The 18886-nt window shown below is 40.9% G+C and overlaps 2 protein-coding genes and 1 non-coding gene across 6 annotated transcripts in view; 1 reads left to right on the forward strand and 2 right to left on the reverse strand.

Moving 5' to 3' along the window:
• Positions 1-655: 655 nt before the first annotated feature.
• Positions 656-4615, forward strand: tyr (tyrosinase). 3 transcript variants are annotated; one of them, XM_030745413.1, is made up of 6 exons: positions 656-1665; positions 1989-2205; positions 2990-3010; positions 3083-3137; positions 3330-3511; positions 3602-4615. In XM_030745413.1, the coding sequence occupies exons 1-6, from the start codon at positions 838-840 to the stop codon at positions 3847-3849; spliced, it is 1551 nt and encodes a 516-aa protein (XP_030601273.1). In that variant the 5' UTR covers positions 656-837; the 3' UTR covers positions 3850-4615. The 3 variants fall into 3 exon arrangements, with proteins under 3 accessions (XP_030601273.1, XP_030601274.1, XP_030601272.1); XM_030745414.1 differs by having other exon boundaries at positions 663-1665; positions 2990-3137; positions 3602-3741; positions 3889-4615; XM_030745412.1 differs by having other exon boundaries at positions 664-1665; positions 2990-3137.
• A 2119-nt stretch (positions 4616-6734) lies between these two features.
• The window catches only part of nox4 (NADPH oxidase 4), a 45236-nt gene continuing 33084 nt past the window's right edge, over positions 6735-18886 (reverse strand). For both annotated transcript variants that reach the window (XM_030744531.1, XM_030744530.1), the window contains 13 exons: positions 18536-18563; positions 18241-18313; positions 16692-16772; positions 15095-15254; positions 12378-12542; positions 12157-12219; positions 11324-11384; positions 9938-10019; positions 9342-9461; positions 9133-9241; positions 8593-8661; positions 7103-7203; positions 6735-7006 (listed from right to left, as the gene is read on the reverse strand). In XM_030744531.1, the coding sequence (XP_030600391.1) occupies positions 6886-7006; positions 7103-7203; positions 8593-8661; positions 9133-9241; positions 9342-9461; positions 9938-10019; positions 11324-11384; positions 12157-12219; positions 12378-12542; positions 15095-15254; positions 16692-16772; positions 18241-18313; positions 18536-18563 (1233 nt within the window). In that variant the 3' untranslated portion in view covers positions 6735-6885. The remainder of the gene's footprint in view (positions 7007-7102; positions 7204-8592; positions 8662-9132; positions 9242-9341; positions 9462-9937; positions 10020-11323; positions 11385-12156; positions 12220-12377; positions 12543-15094; positions 15255-16691; positions 16773-18240; positions 18314-18535; positions 18564-18886) is intronic.
• trnad-guc (transfer RNA aspartic acid (anticodon GUC)) lies at positions 7817-7888 on the reverse strand. Its single transcript has one exon. It is a non-coding gene; the product is annotated as a tRNA-Asp (tRNA).

The following is an 18886-nucleotide window of genomic DNA, read 5'->3' on the forward strand; positions in this document are numbered from 1 at the left end:
TCTTAACCTACTGTACTTAACCTTCTCTAAAGAAGCTTTGATATATATATTTTTTCCTGATGCACATTAATACTACCCATCTTATTAACAAGCAGCCCTGTGTTACACATATTCTAATACTGTATCATCACCAGCTAAAAGGGACTGAACAAGTTTTGTGCAGGTAGTAGATTAAGTACATTTCACTTTATGCAACATAACAAAAAAGACCAAATAGAAGCACCAAATCATCCCACCTTAAGTCAAAGGAGATCCTAACATACGGCACTGACTTTTCAAAAGTTCACGCGACCTGGCTTTCATACTGTTCAGTAGCACATTTGATTATGCATAAATTCCTGGACAGGCTTTGCCAAAGGGAGGGGAGTAGTGCAGACACACACACACACACACACACATTTCTGCCTGAGGTGTAGCAGAGTAGAGGTCAGCTGGTCTCTAGACAAAGTGGAATAAGACTCAAGACTATTATCCCGAGCATGTGATGCTGTGTGTGATCACACACTTTTCAGAGGACAGCCCCCTAAAACAGCTCAATGAATAGGCAGAGAACAAGGGACTCTAGGCTGGGTGTATGTGTGAAAGAAGTTTGGTAGCTAGTTACATGGTAGGTTAGAGGAGTAGATGTTACAAAACTCTAAAAAAAAAAAAAAAAAAAAAAAAAGCGAAAATTGAATTTCTCTGCTTCTGCTAACTGGAAGTTAGAGCTTTCTATCAGTGAATCTGCTTACTTCTGCTGCTTTTGCTCTGTCTAACCTTCTGCAAAGGCAACAGGTTCTCAGACTTTTTAACAAGAATTTATTTCCCTCTTGTGTGGAGCAGCTCTGATTTTTCATCATGAGGAGACTGTGTGTGTCTTTAGTTCTCTTACAGCTGATTAGGACTTGTTTCAGCCAGTTCCCTCGCCCTTGTGTCAACTCAGAAGCACTGCGGACCAAAGAGTGCTGTCCAGTGTGGGCTGGAGATGGCTCAGCCTGCGGTGCCCTGTCAGGCCGCGGTTTCTGCACAGAGGTGGTGGTTTCAGACGAGCCACACGGGCCCCAGTACCCTCACAGTGGGATTGATGACAGAGAGCGCTGGCCTTTAGCTTTCTTCAACCGGACATGCCGTTGTGCTGGAAACTATGGAGGTTATAACTGTGGCGAATGCAGGTTTGGTTATTGGGGTTCAAACTGTGCTGAGTACAGAGAATCAGTGCGCAGAAACATCCTGACTATGTCAACTGCTGAGCAGCAGAAGTTCATCTCTTATCTGAACCTGGCTAAAAACACCATCAATCGTGACTACGTCATCTCCACTGCAACAAGGGCAGCGATGGGTGACAATGGCGAGAACCCCATGTTCTCTGACATCAACACCTATGACCTGTTTGTATGGATGCATTACTATGTGTCCCGAGACGCCCTCTTGGGAGGACCAGGGAATGTATGGCGAGACATCGATTTTGCCCATGAATCTGCCGCATTTCTGCCGTGGCACAGAGTCTTCCTTCTCCACTGGGAGAATGAGATCAGGAAATTGACGGGAGATTTTAACTTCACCATCCCTTATTGGGACTGGAGGGACTCCCAGACCTGTGACGTGTGCACCGATGCCTTGATGGGTGGACGCAGCTCCCTCAATCCCAACCTCATCAGCCCTGCTTCTGTCTTCTCGTCATGGAAGGTAAGAAAAATCGGTTCTCACACCCTGGCTTTGAGTGTCTGTGAATGAAAATAATCATATGTGACAATGTGTGCTCTTTAACCTTTTCTTATACATTCAACGTTCCTTTTCTTGTAAAAACAAAGAAAAGGAGTCCACTGGTTTAAATTTGTTTTATCCTGTTAATCCAATGATCTCAAAGATTTTTTGTGAAAAACACAAGTTTTGACATTGTTCTGAGAGAACAGTCAGAGATTTCTATTAGTTTTCATTAATGGCTAGTAATGCTCAACAAGTTTTTGGAGGCCTACAGTGTGTGTGTGTGTGTGCTTACATCTCTGTAGGTGATCTGCACCCAGCCAGAGGAGTATAACAGCCGAGAGGCACTGTGTAACGCCACCGGGGAGGGTCCACTGTTACGTAATCCCGGTAACCATGATTCCAATCGTGTGCAACGAATTCCCACTTCGGCTGATGTGGAGTTCACTTTGGGCCTCCCCGAGTACGAGACGGGAACCATGGACCGCTTTGCCAACATGAGCTTCAGAAACGTATTAGAGGGTATGCAGTGGGACACACACACATTTGTGTTAGTCGTCTTCTCCATGCTTAATCACTGAAGTCTGGCCTAATCTGCCTGATCTTGTGAATGAGCACTGGCACATTTGAACCACACAAAGGTGGATACAGCCCTCGTTAGTGTGCAAGAGGATGCAAACTCCAATGCAGACATGCACAGATAAATAGAATTATTAAAAAAATAAGATATAAATACACGCACAGCACATATAGATCCACCCACAAAACTGAAATCATCCAACTAAAACACGCCAGTTATTTGATTTATTTATTCTTGGAAAAGTATTTTTGTAATGTCTTGTTACTTGATTTTAATATATCCTCTACACATTGTATTATTAGAAGTGCTTCCAGTTTTCTTGTAAATCATATCTAAGTTCATTTGAAAGAGGTATGAAAGAGGGCAAACAATACTAAGTCATTTAATATTTTCAGCTCTGTTAAAACTTCAAATGTATATAATATGAAAATTATTCCTGAGTTGTCTCGGTGAACTTTTGAAATGGACTAGAAGAAATTACATTTTGTTTTTGGGTTTGTTTGGTTTTTTTTTTTTTGAACAGAGGAGCTATAAGACTTTCCATTCTGTAGTATATCTTGATTCCTCCTCATCTTTGTTCTGCCAAGTTCACATTTCTCTCTGCACAGTCTATTCAACCACTACTCTCACACAAACCTCCAACTTGTTTACTATTGTACATTCATCCTTGAGCATTAACTTCCTAAGTAAATGCTATTGTTATCTTGTATCATGCATCTTCTGCAGGTTTTGCAAGTCCAGAGACAGGTATGGCCCTGACAGGCCAGAGTACCATGCACAACTCCTTGCATATGTTCATGAACGGTTCCATGTCATCAGTACAGGGTTCAGCCAACGACCCAATATTCCTGCTGCACCATGCTTTCATTGACAGGTACAGCAACACATAAACACCCATCCATTGTGAAGGTAAACTGCACACACTGTTTATTTATTATCCATCTTTACCTAGAGAAGATGTAAGCCCCCCCCCCTAGAGAAGATGTAAGCCCCCCCCATGTAATTCTTCCTTCCTCTTTTTAATTCTCGTTTTTCTCTTTTCTTGTTCACTTCTTCTCTTCATTAGCATCTATGAGCGCTGGCTCAGGAACCACCAGCCTCCCCGAACCAGCTACCCACGCACCAATGCCCCTATTGGCCACAATGATGGCTATTACATGGTTCCCTTCCTGCCTCTCCATAGAAATGGAGATTATTTCCTGTCCAACAAAGCTCTTGGATATGAATATGCCTACCTGTTGGATCCAGGCCAGTGCATAACTGTAAACATGTCCCTCAAATAAGTTTTTCTACAAGTCATTCCTTTAATTGGCAATGTCTCCTTCTGTCTCACCACAGGCCAGAGGTTTGTCCAGGAGTTCCTGAACCCCTACCTCCAGCAGGCCCAACAGATCTGGCAGTGGCTCCTGGGTGCCGGGATTCTGGGAGCTCTGATTGCTGCATTAACTGCCGTGCTCATTGTTTTTGCAAGAAGGAAGTGGAAGCGCAGCCAGAGGAGGAAGAGAGCACCGAGCTATGGGGAGAGACAACCATTACTGCAGAGCAGCTCAGAGGAAGGTTCCTCTTCATATCAGACCACTCTGTAACACAGATACTGTACATCCTTATCACTGTAACGAAGCCAATGAAAGACATGAATCTGATTACATTTTAAATACATTCAGGTGCAAATGAGCCAGTGAAGCAACTTTAAAAAAAAGAAAAAAAAAAGTTCATCCAAACAAGAAAAACTATACTTACAACTCATAAGTATCTGCTTTGAACAGAAAGGAAGTGAGTAGTGGTCATAGTACTGAAACTGTTTGGCTTAGCACAAAATGTGATGTTTTTCCTTTGGCAACTTTTTTTTTAAACTTTACTTACTGACCTGAGTAGAGGTGAAATTTATCATTCCTTAATATTATAATTATTATATCTATATTATTTAAGCATAATTTTCTTTAAAGGGCACAAGCTGGGTCAGGTTTACTAAAGCGGATCAAATTTAACAGCTCAAGGGCAACTTAGACAAAAGGAGGTATTTTAAACCACTTTAAGCAACAACAGGTCTGTATGGGTTTACTGCTCAGGTTGTTTTGAAGGCCGCTGAAGTCAAACTGAAAAATACCATGAGGAAGTAAGGCTCAAACAATTTTTTTTTTCAGATGCAAACAGTGTTATAAATTTAGTTTGAGTGGCATTTTGTGGCAGAGAAAACACTGAATCACTCTCTAGTGTGTTTGAACTGGTGCTAGAAGACCAGCGTGCTGTGTTGCTTGCAGTCTGCCACAAGCAAACTAACTGTAGTTGTTACAATGCTAAGATGAATCACGAGTTTGTACATGCTGCAATAAAAATCAGACTTGATGCAAATTTTCGGCTTGATTTGTTTTTAATATGTATGTTGTTTACAATAATGTTGAGAATCTTTTTTTTTTTTTTTTTAAATAACCAAGAAATTGTGTATTTTACAGTATGGTGGCAGAAATCTGCATGTAATGCTGGTGGTGTATTGGGTTGTTCAGTAACTGGATGATCAGTCAGTCAATCTCAACCTCATCCAGTCTGTAAACTTTACTGAACTGTGCTGTGTGAGGTTTGAGTGGTCATTGAGACAAGAGGTGTATACTTGTAATTATAAATTTGTAAATCACACAATAGTTGAAAATAGTCAATTTAATAAAGATGTAATAAATAGAAATCTTTTATTTCATACTTATTCCAAAAAAAAAAAAACCAAGTCAATCTTAAAGGTTTACATATGTGTCATAAATTTAAAATTACAATTACAATGTTTACTCAGTTGATCAGAAAAAAAAAAAATCAAGATGCTTATTATTTTGACAAACCTGGGGTCTCCAGATTTGGCATTTAAAAAAAATCAGAGCCTGTAAACACAAAAAATACTAAAAAAGTAACATCAAAATTACCAGTTAATTATTAGAACCTGAAATTCTGCCAGCTTACATACTCTACTCAGTAAAGATTGACAAAATCCTGCAGAACTCTGGCATGTCATAGTGTAAATTTCTTTTAAACATTATAAATAAACTGTAACAAAAGTGATAAAAGGCTCGAGGTGTAGTGTAGGTCTTTTTGGTATTAGACAGACCACTGTCACACAACCATGAACAGTAAACAACAAATAAAGACTGCATCATTGTGTGCTCATTTTTACCTTCCTTTGAAAGAACACTGCCCCAGACTCTGATGAGAGGTAACTGTTGCATACCTTTTTAAATACTTATTTCCATCACCTGGTTTTGTCAAACCTCACACTCCCCTTCAGGCTGTCTACAAATCCTGCATCAGTGAGTGAAACACACAGACCCGTATCGACCTGCAGAGAGTTAAAATCCTTTCCCTCTGTTATGAGTGTTTAAAAATAAATATACAAATCTATGCTACAGCTGCTCTAAATTAACAGTATTGGCAATTACCCAATCATTTTTTATGGTTCTATAATTGTTAATCTACCAGTGTGTGCAAGAATTGTATTTTTAATGCTAAAATATAATTATTGTCGTTATCCATGAATTTTCAAATTTACTGTTTTACATTAAAAAAAAGCAGAAAAATATATTAAAGCACATGATTATTTGTTTTTGATTGAGATACCATAATTATTTATTTACTTGGGTTCCTGAACAGAAAATTTAGTTTTAGTGAAAAAAGATATCCATTTATTTTGGATATACAGAACAAGAGGTAATCCTTATATGATTCTAGGTGGGGGCTTGAATCTTCAAGATTGTAATAACATAAAGCCTGACTGGTGTGAGTCTGCAGTCAAGCAAAGGTCAAGGTCTGGTTCTCATTTGAAACTAAATTAAATCACTTGACTATCAGTCAGTTTGTTCATATTGTTTCACTTTGTTGCTTTTTTTCAGTCCTCCACTTCCTAAATAAAAATTCTGTCTCATCCCCGACTGATGTTTCAGTTGCTGGTCTGCAGATTAATTCCCTCTTGTGTTAAATCTTGCTGTGTTTGTGCTTTAGGGCAATATAAGGCTGAGTAACACCTTTTTCCTCACATTAGACTCCAACATGAGATAATTTTACTCCACAGAGGGGTGCATCGAAACGGAGATGATACAGCAGCTTCAGGAGACTTAAAGCAGGGAGCTGGTTTCTTCAGTTTTTCTGACAGACAGAAAGGTTTTTTTTCAAAGCTCTCAACTGGAGGTCAGGCTGTTGTCATGTGCTGAGCCAATAAAAACTATGGACAGGGTTTATATATATATATATATATATATATATATATATATATATATATATATATATATATATATATATATATATATATATATATATATATATATATATCAGAATCATAATCAGAATACTTTATTGATCCCAGAGGGAAATTTCTGTTGTTTTTGGTTTTATTCCTTTAATTGAAACGGTTGCAGCTGTAACAACAGAAATTTCCCTCTGGGATCAATAAAGTATATATATATATATATATATATATATATATATATTGATGTCAAATGAAAATCAACCATGATTGTCCAAAGATATTTACAGCTTTACTTCAACTAAAATCTTTTTTCCCATGACTGAATGCGAAGCCATCCGCCACAAAGTAGATGATTTCTACTGATATGCCCTGAAAGTATAGAAGCAGCGCTGATGTTTAATCAGCTGAATGACTCCTTGTTGAATTCAAACGTTGTTCCACAGTATCGGGGTGAGTTACACAGTCTATGGAGAGTCCTGGAAATGCCTTTTGGTCCACAACAGAAAACACCAACACGTTTACTGAAACCACAGAGAGATCGACAGTAACAACAACGTTCTATATATGCTTTTTACAGCAATGGATTAAGACTCACTGGATATTCCCCATGTACTTACTCTTTGTTGGACTTTCCAATCTCATCAAAAAGTAACTTCCATCTGGGCCGACCAACCAGCATCCTCGATGTGAGTGGGCGATACTTCTCCTCAGACATCCTCTGAAAAAGAAAAAAGAAAGTAAGCAGGTTTGAATTAATATTTACATTGGGTGGTTAAAATGCCATGTTATTATTACTATAGTAAAAAACATTAATACTGTTTAAGAAAGATCTATTTTGCTGTAAAGTGCAGAGCTTTCCTTTTTTTTTTTTAATCAAAAAGGTTAAAAATATTTTTTAAAAATCTATCACTTGTATTGCTTTTCTCCTGCATACATATACACTGCAGAAATGTGTACTATCTAAGTGTAAGGGCCAAACAGACATGACCTATTGTCAGCAGAGCAAAGCAAATTCAGTGACAAAAAGATGAACTTTAGTGAAATGTGAATCAAACAGTAAACCGAACTTTATCACAGTTGGAAATTTTGAGTTTTTAAAATCCAAAATATTTTAGTTCACTTAAGTCCACTATGGCAACACCCAGCTATGTCGCCTCTGTCTCACACAGTAAGATCAATGACAGGACATCTGTGCAGAATAACAGCTTTAATATCCCAAATCATGAACAATATCCTAAAGCCAGTCCTCAGCAACGATTCGCAGTTTTATGACTCTCATAAACTTGCTCAAGAAGTAAACTGCTGAGGGAAAAAAATAAATAAATTTTGGTCTCCCCGTCGGGGAATCGAACCCCGGTCTCCCGCGTGACAGGCGGGGATACTAACCACTATACTAACGAGGAGATGGCAACTATGAAAATATATAGAACATAAGACTCCGAGAGGGCAACCGCGACTACTGCTTGAATTACGCAGCATTTTGTTCAATATTGGACACGTACAGGTACTGACCCGACTGAGTGCTCGTCCCTTTTAAGTTCGCCGCATGTAGCGCATGCGTAGTTGGTATAATGTAATTTAAATTCTCCGCAGACAAATCAGCGCGGTCACAAACAAACAAATAAACAAACAAAAACTGGCACTCGGATCCACGTGAATCCACAGGAGTCGTAATCGGCTTAATAAGCAAAGGACCGTTTGGGTGTGAGTGACGTAAGTTTTGTCATAAGACGGTCAGCGTGAAAACTTGATGCTTAGAACAAGTAAAATATAAATAGCTATAAAGTATTACAAATGGTGCTCTCTATGTTGCCTGGTTGTCACATGGTCTAAAGATCAAGAGTGCTTGCTTGAACAGCGCGCACAGTGCGAAACAACACGACGCAAAACACCGCAAACAGCAACACACAGGCAGACTTTAACTGTGCTCTAACTTCCCTCTGTCTGTAAAGTACCGCCCTCTAGCGGATGGAGTTTTCAAAAAATTAAAAAAAGAGAAGAGTAACAAAGAAAATCAATAACATTACAAGATTAACATATAAACATGGACTGTGCTGTGTGTGTGCGTGTGTGTGTGTGTGTGTGTGTGTGTGTGCGCCACAATTACCTGCAGGCTGTCAGGCTGACTGATATACAACTTCAGATTAAAGTAGTCTGGCCTGTTTTCCCTCCAAAGCTAAAAGAAAAAACACCAAAATGGTTTGTAGTGGTGCTGATGTGTATTTGTTTTCATTTAGTGAAGTCAGAATTAGGGGAAAACGCAACATTTATTTTCCAGATTTCTCTGAGATACAGAGGCAGAGGTGAGACTACAAACAGCCACAAGAGGGAGTTAAACCCAACAAACCAGTCTTTTTCCTCAAATCTATTACATGTTTTTTGGTTTATTTGCTATTGCCATAAAAAAAAAAAAAGTTTTAACTTTAAATCTGGTCTCTCATACACACATAAACCTCTGCACTTTAAAACCTAGAAAACAACCTCTGTGATAATTAAGTTTAAAGGTTGGCAATGCTGCAAGCAGCAGCTTACATTTTCCAAATAAATGGTAAAAATCAAACAATTGCAAAACTTGAAGTATAACTTGCCATAATTCCATAATCATTCATATAACATGAAGATCCTAGCATCCAGATTTTGTCCTGACCTTCTGATGCAGAGCGCACAGCAGCTCCGCAAACCAGTAAAAGGACTGGAGCTCCTTGCAGACCCACACAAAATACAACCTCTGCAACCTGAAACCCATCCAGCCATCACTAGGTGTACAGCAGGAAGGAAGGAAGGAAGAAACCCATTAATAATGGCTCAAACTATGCATCATTTATCAGTATATTATATATTTTTGTAAGAACTCACAGCAGAGCACGTAGCACACAGGCGAACGGTGTGACTCCTATTCCACCAGCAACACAAAGACTGACATCATAGTTGAATACTTCCTCTGATGGACTTCCAAATGGGCCATCAACATAAACTCTGAACATACAACGTGGACAAAAATACAAAAGACAGTTGGCTGAGAAGCTACCTAAATAAATATACACATATGTAATTATATTTCACCCCTTAGGTCAAACACACATAAACATCCTGTATTTGAAATCCCAGAGTGGGTGTAGTTGTGTGTGTGTGTAAAGTGACAAACAAACAGCAATCCCCCAAACACAGAGCATCATCCCCACAACAGCTGCTCACTCGCTCGTGTCATCAAGAATACACACAGACGCAGACACAAAATGTAACACAATATACTGAGAAGAAATCACACATGAAACTACATATAAGATAAACAGGGCTGATGGTTTATTTAACTCTCTTACACTCTGAGCCCAAACACAGAGCAGGAAGAGTGTAGGGTCAGAGGTCAAAACCTTTAACCCATCTGCGATTCTGAGCTTTCATGAGAAATCAAGTCAGCCACATTATTCACGCAGACACACACAGAAACATACTTGGGGTATCTCCTCTGTTGGGCCATGGGAAGGATCTCCATGTCTATCCTTGGCTCAGGAAGTAATAGCTGTGTGAACCGGTCTGAGGACAGAGGACAGAAGAGGAGAGGAGAGGAGAGGAGAGGAGAGGAGAGGAGAGGAGAGGAGAGGAGAGGAGAGGAGAGGAGAGGAGAGGAGAGGAGAGGAGAGGAGAGGAGAGGAGAGGAGAGAGGAGAGGAGAGGAGAGGAAAAGGTGCTTTATCCACTGACATAATTCTCAGTGTGTGTTATAAATAGTTTGAGACATGATGTGATTTGTGAAAAAAAACAGCGGGTGGGATGTTTCACTTCCACCCCTCATGGAGTGAGTGGTCCCAATGATCCCACATACTCTAAATCCTTAGATCTGCAAACCTTCCAACAGGGAAGGAGGCAACTTTGTTACAGTTACTGAGAGCAGCAGCAGACCTTTGGGAGGAAGAGTTAATAAAAAATTTGAAGATGACTCAACACTGTAACGTCTTTTACAGCATCCAAACCAAAGGTTCTAAATTGTGAATGTTAGGACTGATCTTTGCACTCAGGAGTGTGGCTGATCCTCTCTATCAGCCCATCGTAGCAGCTGCACCATCAGTTGGAAAGCGAACAAACCATACACGCAATTTCTTCAGAGACGCCCTTCATAACTGCAGGATGAGGCAGACAGCAGCACTAGAAAAACCTGACATGGGAGCTGTCTCATAATAAATTTGTAATGTGATTAATGAACTTAATATGTCCCAACACTGGTCATGATCAATGCAACTGAAAATTTGTGTCCGACATACAGATACAGAGATTTAGGCCCTTTCAGCACATTATCACTGATTCCTGTCCATTTCATTAAAGCTTGTCATCCAGGATGATTCACTTTCCTTCATGTCTTCTGAAAGAATGTGAGCATGTATGTGCCATAACAAGTGGAAAGGAGCGCACATGTTCTTACTTTTGTCGGAAGCTCCCAAAAGGCAAAGCTTGCACAAAAAAAAAGTTGGCTTCAAACCAGTCCTTTATCCAGACAGACTAACATACTGTGTGTCCAAGTGACATCAAGTTTGGAAAGTTCTGAAACTAGTTTTATTAGTTAATGGAGATCAAGAATGCTGTTTTTATCATTCTTGAACTCGATTAAATACAGTCCTCTAGCAAGACAAGGTTTACTGTGGGAAAAATCTTGGCCTTAAGGTAAAGAAGGAGTCTTAAAACACACACACACACACAAACAGAGACACAGAGGGGACACACACATAAAAATGTAGCTCTTTGGAAATATATCCTCACCAGGGAGAACAAAATAAAACAGCTTCTTTCCTTTCAACTTTGATAGGGTGTGTGTGTGTGTGTGTGTGTGTGTGTGTGTGAGCCCACCAGTCCAGTCTCCCACGACTCGCAGATGGATGCCAAAAGTTTCCTTGTTCTCTGTGGGACACTGTGAGGAGTTAAAGGGCTGATGGTTACTCAAAATGCCATCACACACATTAACACACACACAGACACGCACAGGCACGTGCAGCTAACACAAGAGAGCCTGGCATGCACGCAAACACACAGGTCAGCACATATACAGTACATGGCTACAGCTCTTTTCACTAAATTTAACAATACACACACACACACACACACACACACACACACACACACAGCCTTCCTGTTGGCAGACAGTGTTACTAGCCTCAGGGGTCTGTCTGCTCTCTGTCAGTGTGATTCTCTACCCTCCTCCTCAAAGTGCTACAACACCCCAGGCACAGGCATGCACATAGTTATTGTGCTCCTCTGTGGGAATCAGTGAGTTTTTGCATGTGTGTGTGTGTGTGTGTGTGTGTGTGTGTGTGTGTGTGTGTGTGTGTGTGTGTGTGTGTGTGTGTGTGTGTGTGCGTGTGTGTAAATGAGGTCCATCCCTGCATGCTGTGCAAGCATACAGGGATTTCTTTATCCTCTCCTATTGTATCATGGAATCTGAACTAAACCTGAACACCTCACTAAACAGCGTGAAACAACTGGATAACCCAGGTGTCAGTCAAGTGCCAGTCAACAACAGAGGGTATGTTGAAGGAGACAGAACTGTGTGTTCTTCTGCCAGGAGAAAGAAAGACCGAGTATCTGTTAAAGTGCATCTGCGTGCATGTGTGTATACAGATGATGTGTGCTTGCATTGTGTCATGAGTGAGGAATGTGTTAAAGCGAGTCAGAGAAGGTCTTACTGTTGTGAGCGTGAAGGGATGGTTCTCAAACGAGGAGACACCTGGACAGTTAAGAAGAATATACTGAGAAGAAGAGGAGGATGGGACGTCATGGTGAGACACAGCAGGATGATTGGGGGGGGGGGTGCATGTGGAGAGAAAGAAAGAAAGAAATCATCAGATGAATCAAAGGAGCGGAGTTTCCCTTCCCTCCAAAACCAGCACATATTTGATCAACTCACTTGTCCAGGTCGAGCTTTGAAGCTCTTCTTCAGCATGCGCAACTCGACGACATCACAAGGGTGCCTGATGACCGTCACTATGGTAACAGGGTCACGGCTCTGGATGTAGCGGTAGAGACGCTCCACACAGTAGAGACAGAGAGGACCAGACACCCAAAGCCATGTCTATACATGCACAGAAACAACACAGCACAAACTACACTCATGGGACTGTTTTTAAAAACAGAGCTTTATGTTTTTTGCTCTCCTGGGTTTATTTTTTGCAACGTCACTCTGGACAGACTGCAATGTCCTCATGCAAAAGGAAAGCGCTAGAGGAAAGGAAAAGCTATGAAACCTTATTTTAATATTAGACAAAGAGAATCCAAGTAAATATATGATGATTTCATTTATTCAGGGGGAAAAAAGCTGTCCAAACCTACCTGGCTCAGTGTGAAAAAGTCATTGCCCCCTAAACCTAATAACTGCTTGTGCCACCCTGGCAGGAATAACTGGCAATAAGTCTTTCACATCACTGGAGGGTTTTCCAGCATGAACAGCCTGTTTAAGGTCATGCCAAAGCATCTCAATCTGATTTAGGCCTGGACTTTGACTAGGCCACTCCAGAACCTTCATTTTGGGGGTTTTAAGCTATTCAGAGGTGGACTTGCTGGTGTGTTTCAGATCATTGTCCTGCTGTGTAACCCATATGTGCTTGAGCTTCAGAGCGCAAACTGATGGCCAGACGTTCTCCTTCAGGATTTTCTGGTAGAGAGCAGAATTCATGTTTCCATCAAGTTGTCCAGGTCCTGAAGCAGCACAGCAGCCCCAGGCCATCACACTACCACCACCATGTCTGACTGTTGGTATGAGGTTCTTTATATGAAACGCTGCGTTAGTTTTACGCCAGATGTAATGGGACTCAAACCATTATAAACAAAATAAGGGAGGAGTAGCAACTGAAGTTAAACATCAATCTACGGTATTTCTTGAAAACGTCAGAAATTCATTAAAAAAATGAGTGAAAATCAGAAATTCATCTCCAGCATTTTTTATAGACTTGCCCAATCAATACTTGTAGAAAGTTTTAAAAAATTCAGCCAATAAATAAGGGAGAAGTAGTCGCTGAAGTTAAGCAGGAATATACTGTTTATCTTCAAAATGTCAAAAATTCATAAAAAAAAAAAAAAAAAAAAAAAAAAATCTGAAAAGGTTTGTATGAAGCATTTTCTAGACTTGTGCACACTGAATACTCATACCAAGCTTCAAAAGAGTTGGCCTAAGAATAAGAGAGTAGTAGGGATTAAAGGTGAACATCGATGTACAATATTTCTGGAAAAATTTGAAAATTAATTAAAAAAAAACATTAAAAAAGTCAAAAACCAAAACTCTGCCTCCTTTATTAGCCTCGGACATTTGGTATCAGATTAGCTCCAATGACTGTCATCTGTTGTCGACTGCAGAGCCAAAAAGTTCAGCCTTTGTCTCGTCAGTCCACAGAAATATTTTCCCAAAAGTCTTTTTGGTAAACGTGAGGCGAGTCTTTGTGTTCTTCTTGGTCAGCAGTGGATTTCTCCTTAGAACTCTCCCATAAATGCCATTTTTGCCCAGTTGAATCATGAACTTTGACCTTAACAGAGGCGTGTGCGGCCTGCAGTTCTTTAGATTGTTGTTCTGCATTCTTTTATGACCTCCTGGATGAGTCATCAGTGGTCTCTTGGAGTAATTCTGGAAGGCTGGGAAGGTTCACCGCCGCTCCAGGTTTTCTCCATTTGTGGATAAAGGCTCTCACCATGCCTCACAGGAGTCCCAAAGCCTTAGAAATGGCTTTGTGACCCTTTGCAGACTGACAGATGTCAAAGAGTTTGTTTCTCAGCTGCTTCTTTAGTTGTGCATTTTGAGATCATTGAGAGCTTCACTTTGTCAGACAGGTCACAACACTGTATGCCAACCAGTGACAACAGAAGCTTATCTATGCAACAGGCATAAGTAAGCTTCTGTTGTTGCTTCTGAAAATTGAGGTGGTGGGATCAGTATCTGAAAATGATTTGAGTCATGAGGCTTGGTGATTTCAAACTTTGCATAAGCAAGGCCATTCAAACTATAGCAGCAGAATTTTCCCTGGGGAATGCATTTAGTTCAGTGAATGTTATTAGAGAAATCTGTGCCAGTAACTGTCTATCAAACCTTTGTAATTCTACCAGCCTGTTCCCCATCGCGATAACACAAGCAGACTCTGAATCAAATCCAGCTGAAAAGAGAGAGTATGTTCACAAGAATAAATACTAAAATCAACTGGTATCACAGTGTGAGGTTTTTCTCTTTCTTTCTGTTGGCAGTTACCTGTAACAGACTAATTGCTCACAGCTTCAGTAAAGCCCCAGGAGCACAACTGCATTTAAGGGGGGATTTATGGAACCAGCTTGTTGCTTAACGACCAAGTGCAAACACATAATCACACGCGCAGGAGGAAACGCACACAGACACAGGCCTTGATGTAGAGAGAGGATGCAGCCCCTTCCTAGAAGTACTACACCCCTGCTCAATGGTACCAACTCCCACCAACGCTTCCCAAATACTCAGCGCATGTGTACAGCACTAATCCAGAAGGCACTAACACAAACCCCAAAACACTGACAAAAACTCAAACAAACATTTCCTTCAAGACAAATTAAAACACAAATACATGTAACACACATCCCTCAAGCACTCACACACAAACACATGCACACTCGGACCTGGGGACAATGTGGCTGGAAGTGAGCGCCCTCTCTGCATCTCCTCTCCTCTTCTTCACTCTTGCCCGAATCATCACCCTGCTGCTCGGTGCTGCTCTGATTGGCTCTGAGGCAGCCAGGGGGGTGTGCCTCTGTGTTGGTTTGATACTTTAGAGCTCCACTGATGAAAACAATAAGAATAAAACTGATGTTTTAGATGCACCCAAGGACATTTATTGATCAGTCTTTTGCTACAACATTCAGATTGAATGGGTTTAAAAGTAAAGCTTGAGGCTGAGATTTACAATATATTGCCAAAGTATCACTGACACATCGAAATCATTGAATTCAGGTGTTCCGATCACTTGCAAGACCACAGGTGTATCAACTCAAGCACCTAGGCATGCGGACTGCTTCTTCAAACATTTGTGAAACAAAGGGTCGCTCTCAGGAGCTCAGTGAATTACAGCACAGTACCATGAAATTTCCTCACTACTAAATATTCTAGTCAACTCTTAGTGGTATTATAACAAAATGGAAGCAATTGGGAACAACAGCAACTCAGCCACAAAGTGGCAGGCCTCATAAAATCAAAGAGCAGGGTCAGCGGATGCTGAGGCACATAGTGCGCAGAGGTCACCAACTTTCTGCAGAGGCAATTGCTACAGACCTCCAAACTTCATGTGGCCTTCGGATTATCTCAAGAATGGGTTTCCATGGCCGAGCAGCTGCATCCAAGCCTTACATCACTAAGCGTAATGCAAAACGTCAGATGCAGTGATGTAAAGCACGTCACCACTGGACTCTAAAGGAGTGGAGACGTGTTCTCTGGAGTGAAGCATCACACTCCTCTATCTAGGAGAACGGTATTTTTCTGACTGCACTGTGCCAAGTGTAAAGTTTGGTGGAGGGGAGATTATAGTATGGGGTTGTTTTTCAGGAGTTGGGCTCAGCCCCTTAGTTCCAGTGAATGGAACTCTTAATGCTTGAGCATACCAAGACATTTTGGACAATTTCACGCTCCCAACTTTGTGGGAACAGTTTGGGAATGGCCCCTTCCTCTTCTACCATGACTGCGCACCAGTGCACAAAGCAAGGACCATAAAGACATGGATGAGCGAGTTTGGCGGCCTGTCCTGACCTCAACCAAACAGAACACCTTTGGGATGGATTAGAGTGGAGAATGCGAGCAAAGCCTTCTCGTCCAACATCAGTGTCTGACTTCACAAATGTGCTTCTGGAAGAATGGTCAAAAATTCCCATAAACACACTCCTAAACCTTGTGAAAAGCCTTCCCAGAAGAGTTGAAGCTGTTATAGCTGCAAAGGGTGGGCCGACATCATATTAAAATGGATTAAGAATGGGATGCCACTCAACTTCTTATGCGTGTGAAGGCAGACGAGTGAATACTTTTGTCAATACAGTGTAACTCAACCACACAGAAGAAAAGAGAGGCATGAACAAGCAGACGCAACACTTGACAGAATGGGAGAAAGAGTACCTGCATCTGGATTTCACCAGACAAACTTTCGCTTCCTTGGAACAAGAAATGAAACTGTGTGTGCACAATTGTAGAGGGGAAACCCACATACACATATTCACTGTTAGTGCTCCCTACCCAACCATGTGCACCATCAGGATGATGTAGAAGACAATGAAGAGGTTGTGTGTGTACCAGAAGATCTCATAGTTGAACACCCTGCAAAAAAAAAAATAAAATTACAAAATGACATACATGATTATTCTAAAAGAAACTCTTACATCTAAGTCAAATCTTTTAAAAGAGAGACAGCAAACAAACATGTAAATGGTGAATAATAACTTGGTACCGTGACGGATGCACACAAGAAAAAAAAAAGAACAGAGAAGATAAAAAAAGAAGAAAGCGAGGTCAGAGTTTACTTCAGGAGCAGATGCACAGACTCTCAGCTCAGAGCCTGAGTGAGCGGGACATCAAAGGTCAATATTAAAGAGTTCGTTACACACAACAACCCCCCCATAAACACTGCAAACAACAATTACCAAGTCCTGTATTCTCCATTTTTGAATGCAGCTTCTTTCATGGTTGTTAAGGTGTACACATGGCAGCTAAGATATCCTGTTATAGCCAACAATGCCACACGATCCCTACAGATCGATTCTGCGCTAATCAAAAAATGGATTAAGCTGAAAATCGTTGTCCAGAACGGACAATATACTAGAGGATTTACTAATTTAAAGGAGAAAATACCAGTGCAGCATATCACTCTCTGGCATGTAGTATCGGTTAAACTGAAGCTTTTTTGTTTCTGTGCATTATCTATTTTTTCATGAAGAGGAATGATGATAGTACGGATTACTCAAGCTATCCAAAACACAATCTGCCATTCCTGGGAAAGTGGAGGGAAACATCCCTTCTGAAAAAAAAAAAATGCAGCACAGAATCCATTTCATGCATATTCTGACATAACATAAAATAATTAAACAGTTTGGCCAATAACCTGTGGTTTAGCTGCTTTATACACTCTGCTGTATAAATGGTCTTTAACAACTTTCTAATGTTGTTAAAGACAACAGGGAACAGAGATGAAGGTATTGCAATTCATAAAACATCAACAGCCTTGGGGGCTTTAAAGTAAGTTCATATCCGTGGATCACTGTGACTCATTACGCAGGTATTCTTCTGCTGTGCAGCAGCCATCATCCCACCGCTCCAGCCACTTAGCCAAAATCTTATCTAAAGCCTTAAGTGGTCTAGAAAAGCCTCTTATCCCCTGTTCAATTACTGAGGAAATCAGGGAGACCATTCGCAAGACTAACACATGTATAGTGGGTGACCCACTATGACCTGAATAATGACAGAGCTGCGATTTGCTTTCCCACAACCTTCTGTTATCGTGCCTCCTTATGGTCCCCAGCTTCCATTTCTCTCTGACTAACACAAAATGAGTCATGAGCTCAGACAGAAAAACAAAGGCGAACAGACATGACACAAAGAGACAGAGACAGAAGACGAGACACAAATACATTTAATGTTTGTATTAAGAAGCGGAGAAGTGGAGTGGGGCTCCAATTCATTCCAATTAAAGTTGCTCATTGAGTCTATGTGGGGGGTGGGGTCCCCACTTCTCTTAATACAAAGACACAAACTATGATGATTATTGTGATGGTGGTCTGATTTAGCCTACCGTACACAGTAGGAGGAGGATGTAAACATCAGGAAGAGGATGAGGACCAACAGCAAACCAGTGACTCCTGGGACTAAAGACAATAGCTCAGTTACAGAATGGAGACAAAGCCAACAAGGTACCGAGGGCCACAAACATACATATGAATCTTCAATGAGATGTCTACTCACAGCTTTACGAAGATAAACTTACATAAGAAATTAAGCTGTTTCTAAGACACAAGATGACTTCCTAGACTTTCTAAAGCTGCTAATCTGTACCATTTGTACTATAGTGTATAACAAGATGGCCTTACTTGTGGTCAGAATAATCAGCATGGGGTCCTACAAAGAAAGCAGAAAAAAATTGGGTTCAAGCTTCTGCATCCATTTCTGTGAGGACCAGTAAAGAGTTTTCAATCTCACAGAGGAAGCCCACTCTGTGCTTTGGAGGGAAAACTGTCTGCCGGCTTCATTCCAACACATCACTTTAGCCGCTGACTTTCTACAATCTTCCTGAAGGTGAGCTAATCGGCAGACCGTGTTCGGGGTGAGATAAAAATCTGCAGACTACTGGCTTTCACTGGCACACGGTTGGCTACCCCTGCCTGAAAGTGTGGACATATTTGGATATTTTCCTCTCTCCCCCAAATGGGTTGATGCTTTCA

The sequence above is a fragment of the Archocentrus centrarchus genome, chromosome 13 (assembly GCF_007364275.1).
Source record: "Archocentrus centrarchus isolate MPI-CPG fArcCen1 chromosome 13, fArcCen1, whole genome shotgun sequence".
In the NCBI taxonomy this organism is placed as follows: Eukaryota; Metazoa; Chordata; class Actinopteri; order Cichliformes; family Cichlidae; genus Archocentrus; species Archocentrus centrarchus.

Coding starts and splice junctions, on each gene's coding strand:
- tyr (XM_030745412.1), top strand. CDS start 838: ATGAGGAGACTGTGTGTGTCTTTAGTTCTCTTACAGCTGATTAGGACT. Junction 2,206..2,989: donor CTTCAGAAACGTATTAGAGG/GTATGCAGTGGG, acceptor CATCTTCTGCAG/GTTTTGCAAGTCCAGAGACA. Junction 3,138..3,329: donor CACCATGCTTTCATTGACAG/GTACAGCAACAC, acceptor TCTCTTCATTAG/CATCTATGAGCGCTGGCTCA.